Source organism: Schistocerca gregaria, chromosome 2 (assembly GCF_023897955.1).
Source record: "Schistocerca gregaria isolate iqSchGreg1 chromosome 2, iqSchGreg1.2, whole genome shotgun sequence".
NCBI lineage: Eukaryota > Metazoa > Arthropoda > Insecta > Orthoptera > Acrididae > Schistocerca > Schistocerca gregaria.
In genome coordinates, this window is record NC_064921.1 from 224,584,031 (window position 1) to 224,600,214 (window position 16,184).

General features: G+C 43.3%; 1 protein-coding gene across 1 annotated transcript in view; it reads right to left on the reverse strand.

Moving 5' to 3' along the window:
• Positions 1-5,075: 5,075 nt before the first annotated feature.
• LOC126336737 (uncharacterized) overlaps positions 5,076-16,184 on the reverse strand; it is a 33,805-nt gene continuing 22,696 nt past the window's right edge. The window contains exon 4 of the mRNA XM_050000733.1: positions 5,076-10,884. Within this exon, the coding sequence (XP_049856690.1) occupies positions 10,446-10,884 (439 nt within the window). The 3' untranslated portion in view covers positions 5,076-10,445. The remainder of the gene's footprint in view (positions 10,885-16,184) is intronic.

Here is a 16,184-nt window from a genome sequence, read left to right on the forward strand (position 1 = left end):
TCTACAACCATGTAGTACAGAGAGTTCTGCTGCACACAGAACATGTTGGTCAACTTTGGTCTGGAAACCAATAATTCATCATGACAAGGACTTCGAACGTTCTCGATATATGTCAGCAGGGCTTTTTCAGATCACATATTTCTTGTAGTCGCATTAAAACCGTCTCATTTACAACAGCATGGTATCAGCAGTCGTCTTATTTAACATGGTATAGTAAACGCCACATACACCGTCCATCCAAAAAAAACCCATATTGATTCCATTGCTAGTGCATAAGCGACGTTGTAAGCTATTTACCGTGTCTTTTACTGTTTAGGCATCGATCTCCACAAGACAAAGAACAGGAATATGCAGCGTCTCGGTGGAAAAGATTTTTTTGCAGCTGTAACAGGTGCATTCCATGTAGCGCTACAGTGGACGTACCTGATTATTTCTGTAACTCGGTCCGTATCAGCGAAGCAGCAACCTGTTAAATCTCACCTGCCTTACCTGGTGTGCACTCGTTCCGTTGTTGCGCTCTAACTAGTAGCACATACACAATCTTCGAAATAAAAGAGAGGCCTGTGAAGTGGTTCATTGGCCAGAAAATAAAATTCTTAGCAGAATGCTCTATCGTCGAGACTCTGTCTTTTCCATTTAAGTTGGTGTACATGAGAGAAGATTTAAAATAAAAAATAAAGGTACATCATGCCAGAACTCATAGACTCTTCGCGGAAGCCACTAATTCAAAGCAGTCGTCTTTCCAGCTTAACTCTGACGGACGAGCGACACACTACGGTATCACACAAAATATGCTGCCACACGGGACATTATAAGAGAAACTCTCCGCTACTATTACGTTTACACATGCAACCGCGACCAAAAGGCCATCTACAATTATCTACCACGACAGTGAGCATATACACAGTAAGACAGTAAATGAAGTCCTGCTTACCAGTACGAATGTGAGACATAACCATGTCTAAATCTTTAGTTAATATCACAGATAAAAATATGTTTTCGCCATTAGAAAAATCACTTCCAGCGCGACTGTACGTAACTATATTTCAGAGACATTAGATGAACTAAGAATAAATCTAACTTCGCCGCTGACGTAGCGCTTCCACCTGCTATATGATCTGAACTCAGCCAACAAGCATTGCTATCTGTTGAGGACAAGTGACACTACCTCTACTTGTAACTTTTTGCAGACTGTGGCGTCAGATACGTCACTTACTTAGTGTTTTCTGAGACTCAGCAGTAACGCACAGTTACACGCAGTTGAAGAACTTCTTGTAATAACTTCATGATCGATGTTTTGGAAATTTGTGATACGTTCCTTTGGGACCAAACTGCGAATGTCATAAGTCCCTAGGCTTACGCACTACTTAATCTAAAAGTAACATACGCTAAGGACAACACACACATCCATGCCCCAGGGAGGACTCGAACCTCCGACGGGGAAGCCGCGCGATCCATGGCAAGGCGCCCGAGACCGCACGCAACCCCCGCGGCAGTCGATCTTTCTGTTATAAAGGAAGAGACTATCGTGCTGTTTCTAAGGGTGTTATTCCATCAAGACTGCGTCTTACTTTTTAGTGTCGACGGGAGTAATCGTATGACAAGCTTCTAGAACATTTGAGACACCTTGTTGTCGCCCCTCTCTGGAACCTAGCTTCCGCTCTTTTAACAGACTCTCTTCTCTCCACCTTGCATGACAAAGGTCGAGCATGGCTGCCGTTCATCTTCCAAATTCCGATGTGCTACGAGTTTAAAATCCACTTAACTCTTGAACCAAACCTAGTATTTTTATGTGGATTGCATCCATAAATTGCAAAATCCACAGAGCTTATTTTATTGTCTGTGCGAACACAAACTATACTTTTCATCACATGAAGAGCTCACGTAACGTTTAATTCGGAAATGATCATAGGAACTGCCTTGTTTCAATGTCACTCTAATAACAATGGTGGGAGCTTAAACTAACAACTGTAAATAATACAGGGGCATTCGACCAGCTGGTTGTGGGCAGTTAATAATATGTAGTGCACGTGTGGTCACAGTCTGTCATGGTGGTTGTGTCACAATCCATAATGGACCAATTCTCTAAATAAAGTGCTGAAGACATTCTCCTGAATATTCTGAAAAAGAGTGAAGTGTGGGCAAAGTTTATCCTTCACATCTTGACCCGGAACAAAAAAAATGGCATGTGGATAATTGTTGCAACTTGATTGAAATCCAAAGTACGGACAACTCTTTTCTGGGAAAAAATCTTCACTGCTAATGAGTCTGCCGTCTTAATGAGAACCTACCACAAAACTATCAAGTCCAGAAATTCAAATGAAAGGACAATGGTTCGACTGCACACAGACGTGCAAGTCAGTGTGACGTGCCAGTTGAACAAGATCTTTTCTGACGCAATCACCTTGTTATATGAACGTTCTTTTCATTGTATTCAAGTGGGGGGACGTGGATGGGTGGGGAGACTATGAAGAACACCTAAAGTATTAAATTCACCATTAACTTATCTCTGTTTTTTTTAGAAATCCAGTCTCGAAACTTTTTTGACTGGTGGGGTACGTAGCTTCAGAAACATACATTGAGGTGACAAAAGTCATGGCATAGCGTTATGCGCTCATACAGATGGCAGTAGCATCGCTTACACAAGGTATAAAAGGTAATGCGTTGGTAGAGCTGTCACTTGTACTCCGGCGATTCATGTGGAAAGATTTCCGAGTCATTACGTTCGCAAAACGAGAGTAGAGTCTCAACTCGAAATGGTAATTATACGACGAACGAGAGCAGCAACGTTGGCGTAGAGCTGTCAGTGCTAACAGACGAGCAACACTACGTAAGTAACCTCAGAAATCAATGTGGGACGTAAGGCGAACGTATCTGTTAGGACAGTGTGGCGAAATGAAGCGTTAATTGGTTACAGCAGTGCTTTTGCTAACGCGAGTGCCTTTGCTAACGGCACGACATCGCCTGCAGCACCTCTCCTGGGCTCGTGACCGTATCGGTTGGACCGTAGACGACTGGGAAACCGTAGTCTGGTCAGATGAGTCCCGATTCATGTTGGCAAAAATTCCTGGTAGGGTTCGATTGTGGCACAGATCCCACGAAAGCATGGGCACAGGTTGTCAACAAGGCAATCTGCAAACTGGTGGTGGCCAACACTGGTGTGGGCTGTGTTTAAACGACATGGACTGGGTCCTCTGGTCCAACTGAACCACTGAAAATTATTATGTTGGCTACTTCGAGTCCATTTTCAGCCACTAGACGCGTTTCGCTTTCTTGAGGTAAAGCATCACCAGTGGTTTGTAATTAAGTAGCCTGGTGAAAAAAATCACGCATTTTTGTAGTTGCAACGACACAACAAAAATACCCCCTAGAATTATTAAGCAACCACGGATACTATGGGCGCACAAATGAAGAATTCATTCTTATTAATTAACACGGCTCCTGTCGTCGAGCCGTCCTTGTTCGTGATTGGTTTGAAAAACATTTTGGTCTATTCGGGAGAATGATTTGGCCAGTCACATCGTCCGACATGAATCACATCGAACATTTATGGGATATATTCGAGAGATCAGTACGTGCACAAAATCCTGCACCGGCAACATCGTGGCTCAATATTTCTGCAGGTGACTTCAACGACTGGTTGAGTCCATGCCACTTCGACTTTCTGCCCTCTGCCGGGCAAAAGGAGACCCCACACGACATTAGGAGGTACCCTATGACTTTTGTCATCTCAGCATACAGAGAATTCAGATTTGACAAATGACTGAAATATCTGTATACGTGAAGATGGTCTCTTAAGTATTACGTACTAGCTGAATTACTAACATATATAATGTACAGCAATTTGTAGTACGACACAGAGATTTTTCACAATTTCCTACTGACATATTGTAGATCATCTCTTACAGACAAGAATGAATTCCTTAACGCAGTAGACTTGATTCGTGGGAATGCTGTGTACAATGGGAAATCAGTAAGTAAACTGGAACCGCAAATAGAAGATTGTGGAATTTTAACAGTGACAGCCTGACAGGCAGGATATGTTACGATGGACTACGAGGTCTGGTTTCATGTATGGGACGTAAAAGAATGTGATAACTGCAATATCTATAGCATGACATAGCACATGCGTGGCAAATGTGCTTGATAATGATAGCACGAGTTTAATAAAGCACATTATCCTGCAACAGAGAGCCGGCCGAGTGGCCGTGCGGTTGTACGCCCTACAGTCTGGAACCGAGTTACCGCTACGGTCGCAGCTTCGAATCCTGCCTCGGGCATGGATGTGTGTGATGTCCTTAGATTAATTAGGTTTAATTAGTTCTAAGTTCTAGGTGACTGATGACTCAAAAGTAAAGTCGCATAGTGCTCAGAGCCATTTGAACCATTTTTTGGAACAGAGAATGTATTCTTTTATTATAAACAATTATCCTTGGAAATGGTATCTTAGGTCTTACTGATGTACTTTTCTCTTCATACTGAATTTAAATAATATAGTGCTAGTGGTAATTTTGTGGATGAGACTACAGTCATCTAGATTCGCATTTGCCATGTTGAACATAGATTGTTTATGGGTTGTCTGAAGACGCTTAACTTCAGGTAAGTAAGATTTTTACGCCTGCGTACTTTCAGTAACAGGAAATTGTTGCGTTTCATAGACAGCTTTCAGTAACTAATGTTTGGCTGTAGACCATTGTAAGCAATATAAATTAAATAATAACTCCCATAATATTAGTGAGTTTAATTTTTCAGTTTGCATAAGCGAAGTTCGTGTTTACTTTATTCTTGAGGTTGTTTCTTCCGAAACACAAATGTGTTCGTGTAATATAGTAACTACGACTTGATCTGTGCCGAATGAAGTCTGCGTTTGGTAAGTGCACGTATATGTCGAAGCACAGTACTGTCAAAGTGTTGTAAAATTAATCATTATGAGCATTCATAATTACCTCTGAGGTAGTGCACGAAAACTACAAGACATATAGAAAAAAACCTGTCAATGGATAGAGTATCTGCTCAGGTTTTAACTCATAGTACGCGCCGTGGCGTAGTTACAGAGCGCATCGCTGGGGGTAGGTATAGCAGAACACGTGGACAGTTCATCTGCTTCATAGTGTCACAAAGAATTATTTTGTATCATCTGAACCGGTTACTAAAGTGGACGGCTGTCGGTGTGCCTTTCAGCCCATTTAATTGCTCGCAAATATTGACATTTATCATGTCAGAAACGGAGCCCATATAGAACATCTGAAATATGGGTTAAGAAATTGGAGAGATGCCCTATCCAGCCATATGTGTCTTATTTCTGTGTGTCTTGTAGTTTTTGCTCAGTCATGTTTGAAGCCCCCTAAGGTACTTATGAATAACCCTGTACACTGAAAAGAGTTGTGGGCTCCTAATGTGTCTCTAATAAAATCCTGCCGGAGAACGATGAAAATTATTTTAATGATACTTGAACGCCACATCTCTTTTCAGCCTGATTCCCGCTTAGCATGTCCATCCGTTTGTTACCTTTCTTCTTCCAGAGACGTTCCATCTTTGACGATTTTATCCACTCTTTAAATCGTGGAAACAAATATGCTTGTAATGGTTCTTACATTTCTCTTATTTCGAGATGTGGAAGCGTTGTCTCAAACACCAAGCGCCGAGAACCACACTGACAAATATTGAAACAGTTTTCGGCTTTCTGGAGCTTGATAGCGGGATCATTTGCCTAAAGAAGAAAATAATAGAAATTTCCTTAGCGATTAAAATCTTTTGTACGATTTTATAGACATAATCTTCAGTGAATAATCACTACACAGTAATCTTGACACAACCCAAGCCGCTTTCTTTATTTTTTTCTGGTTAATGGTTTCGTTTGTCCATCTTCAGATGAAAATGTTGAGGTGGTGAACTTCGCAATAGTCAGTTTTACTGGCACCAGGCAGACGTAATACTTGCAATGAGCCAAGGTTGATGTAAAATATTTTCGCCGATCGTGTCTTATTTTGTCCCTAGCTTCTTCGCTGGAGAAGCCGACCTCATTAAGTTTCAGTGTGCAAGTACAGCAGCGTGGTGTGGATGGATATGTAAAGTGGAAGAGACGTACCGACAGAATGACGATTTGGATCGGGGTTGAGCTCGAATAGCTCAGTTGACAAAATCCTGTACAAATTCGAGTCATAGTCTGGCACACGGTTTTGTTCTATTAGGAAGTGTCGTTACAGTGCAAACTTCGCTGTAGAGTGAAAGACTGATGGAGCAAAAAGTCTCTTAGGATGACCGTGCTTCTGACTTGTGTATCGAGGAAACACAGGCGTCATTTCCAGGCTGCACCTTAACTCAAGACTTTTGGTTGTGCCCGTTCACGAGAAGTATGACTTTCCCGTCCGAACTAGAACGGATTCTATAACGGATCGTATTTACCATTAATTACCTTTCAACATTAGGGCATTTATGCATTCATTATTCTTCGATGGTTAACCAAAAAGTAAGCTTCTCATACCTCCTGACTTTAGCGTGTATTGCAGTCTGTGAAGAGGTCCGCATCTGAGTAGACGTAGGATCTCACTCTCGTACGCAGCAGCTGCCGCTCTGCCATCACTGGAGAGGACGGCTGTGTTTCTGCCTGCCGCAAACTGGATAATTAGCTGTGTAGTAACGCTTCTGAAGCCGCGTAAAGTACCGTCGATTGAAATTTTTAGCCATGCTTTTATAACTGTTGAGGTGGATGTTAAAAGCAAGAGATGCCTGAATGTCTGTGCATGCAGTTACCCTAATTTCTATAAAGTCTCAATATCAATGAGTACACCAGCGACAACATTGTGGGGATTTTACCTCTGTGCTCTTTCATTCGGGAGAGTTCCTGCAGCGAGAAATGCAGGAGAGCTTGTAAAACTACAGCACACTGCCCACAAATCTCTATCAACGTTTTCATAGATAGCGTCTAATTTGCATGAGCAAAGTATTTATTTTTCTGTAATTTCGAGATTTCATCTGCGAGTAAAATAAAATAAGTTTCTTGGTGTTTGACATCCATTTTGTAGAACGATTAGGAACAAGCTTTCTAATTTTATGTAAATCATAAGCGTTATATTGGAAGGGAAACGTTAGAGAAAGTTAGTTCTTGTATTTGTTAGAGAATAAACAATGATTTCAGCGACGTTTCTGTGCATTGCTTTGTTACATGAGAGTGTGCACACTCAGTGCTCCAGTTCCAGCCACGGTGTAGTTTCGATGAGTGTGTCTTATGCAACTCGAGAAACTGGCCAGTGTCATCCCAAGTCATATTTAACGTGACACGTTGAGAGCGACATTTGCCGGCAGATAAATCAAGCTTCAGTTAACATCAAGAGTCTGTCCCTATCTGTCCCTAATCGTCTGTACTTAATCAGTGTGTTCTCGTAACAGCTGGGGCTAATTGAGCACTGTCACAGACGCCGAACAGACGTCATCTCAACAGCATCGACAGCATGTCATAATTTTTGTAAGGTACACCAACTGAAATTCATTGAGAACTGGTAAGTGAGCCATGGCATTAGTCATGAAAAATTCTAACTTCACGTTCTTGTCATTATCGTCAGTGAGTGTTATGTGGGCTGGTTTTCTGGACTTTTACTGTTGTTACAGAACCGAGTGCTGTTGACGAATATCTAATCCGTCAGTTAATGAAAGAATCATATTGAAAAAATTATGAGCTTCGTTTTGTTAGAAAACAATATAAATTTTTCAGTAATAAGATCTCTTTCAGTCAGTTTGTTCAATATGATAAGAAGATACAATAAGAAACCGTCATTATTTGAATGCAAGTATTATTAAAACGACACTAAGGTAATTTAATTGCGATAATAGAGCCAAACTGGAATTTTATTTTTAGGAACTTTTCATTTTATGGCTGATTTTGTGAAAGTGTATTCTGTTTCTTGCTTGGTGCTTCGTATTTCGGCGTTCCAACTACGTTGGAGTTTGACAGTTATTGTTCCGTGAAAAAATTACAAATAAGTTAAAAAATTTAAATTCTATATTGTCTATTTGTGGAAATGAGTTTTTCCACCGCAGGTAAACTTTCATTGGAGGTCACGCAATTTTGACTGTATTTAGCCATTTCTGTAACGATTATTTGCATTTTTAACACTATTCCAATTGATTTTCTTTAGCTATTTAAACAGATAATATTTTTCTATCGAATTGAGTGAGGTACATCTGTTCGTTTCGCATGAAAACTGCTTCGTCAGCTTATGTTTGTTCAAGTAAGTTACATAATGATTACTCTTCTGATATCTAAGAGATTAGTCAACATAATTTATTCAGTTAGATTGGCTTAGGAACTTGGAAATGTTTTCACTGAGCAGTTGTAGGTTATTGAAAATTTCGCGCTACGTTTCATTTATCTTATATATGTGATTTGCAGTATTTTATAAATATCATTCTAAATTTAGCTAAAAAGAAGAGTACGTTATTTGTAAAAGTAACTTGCTGTACATTTTCCTCACTAATCGGTTATTATTTGTGATACGACAAGGCTTACTATATCATGGTCATTTGTGCAGCCGATCAGAAAGAGGGAAAGTTTACAAGCTTCTGCGAAGTTTATAAATTAGGAGAGAGGAAATGTTTTGTGTCCAGCCGATGTCAACATTTGCGAGCTAAGAATGCGGTACCCACGTGCGCCACAGCCATTACGAACAGACTCTCGTGCTGTGTCATGCCAATTCAATTTTATAACTATCATTCAAAATTTACCTAAGAAGAAGAGTAAGTTATTTGTAGAAGTAACTTGCTGTACATTTTCCTCACTAACCGATTATTATTTGTGATACTACAAGGCTTACTCTATCATGGTCATTTGTGCAGCCGATCAGAAAGAGGGAAAGCTGACAAGTTCTGCGAAGTTTATAAATTAGGAGAGAGGTAATATTTTGTGCCCAGCCGATGTCAACATTTGCGAGCTAAGAATACGGTACCCACGTGCGCCACAGCCATTACGAAGAGACTGTCGTGCTGTGGCATGCCAATTAAATAAGCACGTATGTTGTATCAGCAGTGATGCCAACGAACTTATGACGTCACACTAGGCAGCTTGTCCCCTACATTTCGCGAAAGCCTAGCTCCGTGCTGGGCCCACGGGAAATCAAAATTTAATTGAACATGTACCAACTAAAGATCTTAATCTTGTCGTGTGCTGTCGAGAACTTGAATACATAGTAACACGCAATCAAGTACTGTTAAATTCGACTGAAATAAAACTCCCTGACAGAATAAAACTGTGTGCCGGAACGAGACTCGAACTCGGGACCTTTGCCATTGGCAGCAGGAGCTCTACCAAATTTTTTGGTGTTAAATCCCATTTTGTTCGTTAAAGGTCGTTGCAGTTGTACTTGGCGGACGTCCCCTGACGGCCATTGAAGTTCATTATTGCTCCATTCACTCAGTTTTTTTATTGCAGCGGGTAGCTAGCCCTCTGACCGACCACGCTGAGCTACCGTGCTGGCATCCAACTGAGCTCCCCAAGAACGACTCACGACCCGTTCTCACAGCTTTAATTCTGCCAGTACCTCGTCTCCTACGTTCCAAACTTAACAGAAGCTCTCCTGCGAACCTTGCAGAACTAGCACTCCTGAAAGAAAGGATATTGCGGAGACATGGCTTAGCCACAGCCTGGGGGATGTTTCCTGAATGAGATTTTCACTCTGCAGCGGAGTGTGCGCTGATATGAATCTCCCTGACAGAATAAAACTGTGTTCCGGACCGAGACTCCAAAAGGCAATAGTGCCGAGTTCGGGTCTCGATCCGGCACACAAGTTTTAATCTGCCAGGAAGATTGATATCAGCGCACACTCCGCTGCAGAGTGAAAATCTCATTCTGTCGACTGAAATAGATACTCGATCCCTACCGGAGACGGCTGATGGCATTCGTAAGACATCCGGCGTCACGTGCTTTGACGGGCACGCCACTGCCTGTCTTTCTCGTCGTCCTCGTGCTTGACTTGTTCCCCCAGAACTCCTTGGTTGCGCTTGTGCCAAGAGCCTCTGCCCGGGCCTGGCTTCCTCCGCTGTCCACGACCCCCTGAGAACTCATTCAGACTATTGTCAACTAACTACACCTAGAAATTGTTGCACCCTTTGTGCCGCTACAATATGCCACAAGCTATTAGTCTGAACCCAGCTTAACCCTGTCATTCTTGAAAACCCCTGCGTGCATCACTTGTTCCTGCAATGTGCAGTGTCCAGAGTCCCACTCGCCACTCCATGTGGCAGTTCACAACACTGTAACTCTTCAGCACAGGCAATGGGACACAAGCAGCGAAAGACAGCAAAATTATCATTCCATGTCCCACCAGCCAACAACTTGCCAATCAGCACGAAATGTGTGTGTCCACTGGAGTTGCTTCTCTGGTCCTGTGCGACTACAACCTTTCCGGCGAGATAGAAGTCGGATAATCGGTATAGTGCAAAAGCAGTTGCTGTTACTGGTCGTCGTCTCGTTCTGGTTCCGGCTCTGGGAACACGTACTTGGTGACAGAGCGCCGCTCCGGGGAGGTCGGCATGTAGGCAGCATCAGTAGGGTTGCCGTCGTCCGGGGACCAGGAGCCCAGGTCGAACGTGTACCGCACCTCGCCGTCCTCGCCCACGAGAGCGTAGCGCGTCAGCAGCACGGGCGGCCCCTTCTGCAGCGGCCGCTCGGTTTGCCGCTGCCGGCTGCGGACGCCGCCGTCTCCGGACGTCGGCACCGCCGAAGACGACGTGGGCGGCGACGTGTCCGCGGTTCCCGGCGGCTGCTTCTTCTGCTTGCGCGTGCTGGACGCCCGAGAGCTGCTGGACGTCGGCAGCGAAGTCAGCACCGCGCTGCTCAGGCGCTTCCGCAGCTTGCTGTTGCACAGCACGAAGAACACGAACAGCACCAGCCTGCACACAGCACAACCACTTTCCTGCATGCAGCCATGTTTACTTGCCTCTAACTCTCTGCAACTACAGGGTGAAAAGTATTTAAACCGACAAACTTTGCGAGGTTGTAGGGGAGATAGAAACAAATATTTTTCCCTAATGTCATTTTTTCCTACGAGAACTATTTAAACCGTTGGAGGCCGTATTACGATCTTCAGTAGTTAGAGTGCGTATTGCGCTCTTCAGTTGTAGGCAACTGCTGTCCACCAGTGTAGTAGTGCATTGTCTCTGTTTACTAATGGAGTGAGTACACTGATACGGTTGGTGCGTACTACATAGCGCAACACAACGGACGAGGCCGGCCGGGCTGACCGAGCGGTACTAGGCGCTACAGTCTGGAACCGCGCGACCGCTACGGTCGCAGATTCGAATCCTGCCTCGGGCATGCATGTGTGTGATGTCCTTAGCTTAGTTAGGTTTAAGTAGTGCTAAGCTCTAGGGGACTGATGACCTCAGAAGTTAAGTCCCATAGTGCTCAGAGTCATTTGAACCATTTGAACAACGGACGAGTTGCACAGCGGGTTTGCCAACAACAATATCCTAATCGCCGTAACCCGCATCATACGATCTGTGTACCAACGTATGTGTGAGACCAGGTCATGTAGCAGATTACCTGGACAGGGATGCTGTCACACGGTAAGAACGCCGCAATTTGAGGAAGCTGCCTTGCAGCATGTGCAGCGGGATCCTTCAATCAGCACTCGTGCAATTGCACGTCACATAAGGACGAATCACACGAATGTGAGAACAGTCATTCGAGAGCAGTTGTTACGTCCACTTCACTTACAGCGTGTCCACAGCCTGGAACCAGTTGATTATCCACCCAGAGCACAGTTTTCGCAGTGGTACCTGGAACAGTGTGAAATGCCTCCTCTGTGTTGTCTACCGATGAAGCAACGTTCGGGCGTGATGGAGTCTTCAACATGCACAATTCGCATGTTTGGAGTGAGGATAACCCACATGCCACGTTACTAGCGCTCATCAAGTGCGGTTCTTCGTTAATGTGTAGGTCGGTGTTGTTGGAGACGTATCTGCTACCTACGTGTTGTCTCTTGGTCATAAAAAATGGAAAGTGTTTGTTGGTTTAATTTATTTGCTGCCAGAGAACTCTTCCTCTACCGGTTTAAATACTCCTCATAGGAAAAAATGACATTAGGAAAAAATATTTGTTTTGATGTCCCCTACAACCTCCGAGAGTTTGTCCGTTTAAATACTTTTCACCATATATACTACAGAAGAACCGAGAACCGATGATACTACTGCGGGCAAAAATCTTTACAAGAAAAGAGTCGGTCTGACCACATTTATAGTCTACTGGTTCGTACGCTATGAGATCTGCTCGTATAAACTGGTGTCCAAAATTAAAGTAACGAAAGGAAATTTTGTTATTTTGTCACAAAACGGTGCAAACAGGTGACATTAAAGTAGAAACAATGTAAAGAATACAGAACGCAAACAACTGCAACACTTTTTACCAACTTAACTGATTTTCAGACACATTCCGACAACTGGTAAATGTGCTCAGTATGGAGTGTGGCGACTCTGGCAGCAATACAGGTCTAAAAAGGACGGGAATCCTATGAATGATGTCATCAGCCTCATGTTGAGGTAGTATAAGTAGGTTGTTTAGGTTTTTATATTGTAAGTAGGCTGTTTAGGTTTTTCTTATATTGGTAACGCCACGTAGCGCTCTGTATGAAAATCACTGGCTGTGCTGTGTGCAGTGTGTGGCTGGTTGGCATTGTTGTAATACTCGCTATTGTAGTGTTGGGCACTTGGATGTGAACAGCGCGTAGCGTTACGCAGCTGGAGGTGTGCCGCCAGCAGTGATCGATGTGGGGTCAGAGATCGCGGAGTTTTGAGAGCGGATGATCTGGACGTGTGTCCATAAGAGAGAGTAAATTTGTAAGACTGGATGTCATGAATTAAGGTAAATACATTGTTTGTTTTCTATCAAAATCTTTCATTTGCTAACTATGCCTATCAGTACTTAGTGACTTCAGTAGTTAGAATCTTTTATTTAGCTGGCAGTATTGGCGCTCGCTGTAATGCAGTAGTTAGAGAAACGAAGATTTTTGTGAGGTAAGTGACTCATGAAAGGTATAGGTTATTGTTAGGCAGGGCCATTCTTTTGTAGGGATTATTGAAAGTCAGATTGCGTTGCGCTAAAAATATTGTGTGTCAGTTTAGTTAATGATCAGAATAAGTAAAGATAGAAATGTCTGATGACGTTTTGTTTTGCTCAGCTATTTAAAAATCAAATAACGTAAGGGGTTTACCAGCACAGTAATTCATAAATTTTTCTAAGGGGACGCTTCAGTAGTTATGTGCACTCTTCCTGGAGAGCTGCCCGCAAGTCTTGGAGAGTGGTGGACGCTGACATGATGCAACCTGTCTTCCTAGTGCACCCAGCCATGCTCTTAAATCAGGAGAGCTTGCAGGCCACGCCATCCGTGCAATATCTTCCGGTTACAAGAAACCATCAACCACACGTGCTATATGAGGTAGAGCATTATCGTTTATCAATACGACGTCTGGGCCCACAGCACCTCGCAATAACCGCAGATGACGTCCCAAGATAACTGCCGGCACTTAAACCTTGCCGACTTACCAGTACATTTTCCTGAAGAAGAGTTCAATTGGTAAACATAATCCCTGCACACACCCTTAGGGATGCTCCTCGATCTCGTTGTCTTTCCATAATGCCTGGATCCCGAAATCGTGTTCCACGTTCCCTCCAGATGCGAATCTATCGAGAACCGCTCTCCAGAATAGATCTGGACTCATCTGTGAAAACAACAATGGTTTAGTGTGACTTCTGAAGAACAACGGTTTACTCTTCGACCGTACAGGTAGCATGTTGATGACTCCACTCTAGACATTCCCTTCTGTGAAGAGGCATCAGAGATAGACATACAGCATGTCTCCGATAGTAAAGGCTACTCTGTATCGAGGCAGACTATGTGCCGAAGGCTTCTTTTGCACATAGTCTGCCTCGATACAACACGACCAGTGGATACTGCGAACCCACACGCCAATTGCCGTGCAGTACTAAGGCGGTAACGTCGTGCCCTTACCGGCAAATAATAGTCCCCTGGTTTTCGGGATACAAATTTGGAAATTTGTGGTAACGTCTTATGGGACCAAACTATTTAGGTCACCGGTCCCTAAGCCTGTACACTATTTAAGCTAACTTAAACAACCTTACTCTGTGTACAACACACACACCCCATGCCCGAGGGCGCACTCGAACCTCCGACGTGGGGAGCCGCACGGACCGTGAAAAGGCGCCTCACTGCGCGCGGCTACCCCGAGCGGCTTTCGGGATACAAAAAATGGCTCTGAGCACTGTGGGACTTAACTTCTGAGGTCATCAGTCCCCTAGAACTTAGAACGACTTAAACCTAACTAACCTAAATACATCACATGCCCGAGACAGGATTCGAACCTGCGACCTTAGCGGTCGCGAGGTTCCAGACTGTAGCGCCTAGAACCGCTCGACCACTCCGGCCGGCCTTTCGGGATACATTTTCGGTCTCTATAAACCGTCACCACATCCGAGAAACAACAGAACGATTCGCATTAATAAATTGGGCCTGCCTCCTTTGTTTCTGTGGCCCTCCACCTCACAGAGTCTGGTAGGCATCTTCTCTGTGCCATAATGCACCGTTTGTGACTGTGTACACATTGACTGTGGATGTGGGGCTGACGTAGGCAAAGGCTCTGCTGATTCCCAAATTCCACCTCACACAGTACAATATACAAACAATTAAAATATGATACCACACAGAGCGATGTCAGCACAATTCACAGACAGATGACGCGCACAATTCCGTCCCTATGGTTACCTTAATGACTGTGACTTAAGGAGGAACAGCCAGCCAGAATGTTAAATAGTAATATAAAATTTGCTAGATTCTGAGAAAGCGTACCCGTGCTGGGCAAGAAAAACGCGGGAGAGGTGGGGAATGTGCGCGAAAGAAAACTTAATGTGTGCTCAGTCGTAAAGATCCTGAACGAAATATACGTTGGACAAATATTGAAACAGGCTGTTCAAAAATTCATTTCATATACGGGCAAAAGCTTGTAAGGGTAAAGAAGGGGACGTTGTACTGAGAAATTATTATTAAGAAAGAAATTCGTTACGTTGCGCCATTTCCGAGTTATTTAGCATAGAAGTGAGCCACTCGGTTAATCGTGTGAGCAAGTTCGGGCACACTGCTAGAGATGGTGACGCCAACTGTGTTCTTCGTTAGTTTCCTGAAACGGAACAAACGTAGCTTTTAGTTACGTAGCTTAAATTTATTACTTCTGAAAATGAACATTACTACTTGTAATGAGCATTTCAAGAAATGGTGACTCATGGACCCACAGAAGGCTGTGCATCGCCGCGTTTTAGCGCGTGCAAGTGCTTGAGTTTATGCGCGATCTGCTTGGCCAAATTCAACTCTAAATAAATAATAAATGTTACAATGAACAGATTTTTTCTCTTAACAATCATTTATCAGCACACCCTCCGCAGCAACGTCCTTACAAGATTTTCAGACTGTTTCAGGAAAAAAACCCATTAAGAAACGGAAGAGGAAATAGATGGAGGTGAGGCAGAAGTTATGCTAGGAAAACGAGACGGAGCACTAAAAGACCAAATCTGGGGCAAGACACCTAGAGTAGAATGTGTGACTTCATAGTTATTAAGCTCTTAGGGAGAGCCAACCACGAAAATTCTGTTCCACCTGGCAGGCGAGGTGTATGAAGGAAGCGAAATACCATCCAATATAAAAAAGAATTAAAGAAATTCATTTCCAAAGAAGGTAGGTGAGGACAGGTGTGAACGTTATCGAACTATCAGTTTAATAAGTTGTAGTTGTAAGATAGTGAATCGAATTAATTAGTGTAGAATTGACAGATTGGTAGAATTTGATTTGAGGGAGGATCAGTACCGGTTCCGGGATACATGTGACGCAATACTGACCATACGACTTATGTCCAAGGTAGATTAAAAGAAAAAACAAATATTTATACGATTTTTAAATGTATAGAAAGCTTTTGACGACGTCGGCAGAGATACACTCTTCGAGACACTGACATTAGACGGGATAAAATAAGAGTGAAAAGTATTCTATTACTTATACAGTAACCAGGCTGCTGATATAAAAGTCGAAGGACATGAAAAGGAAGCAGTAGATTCGAATGAAGAGAGCCAGTACTGCAGCCTGTCACGATGTTATTATTCCATCTATACAGTGGACAAATGGTAAGCA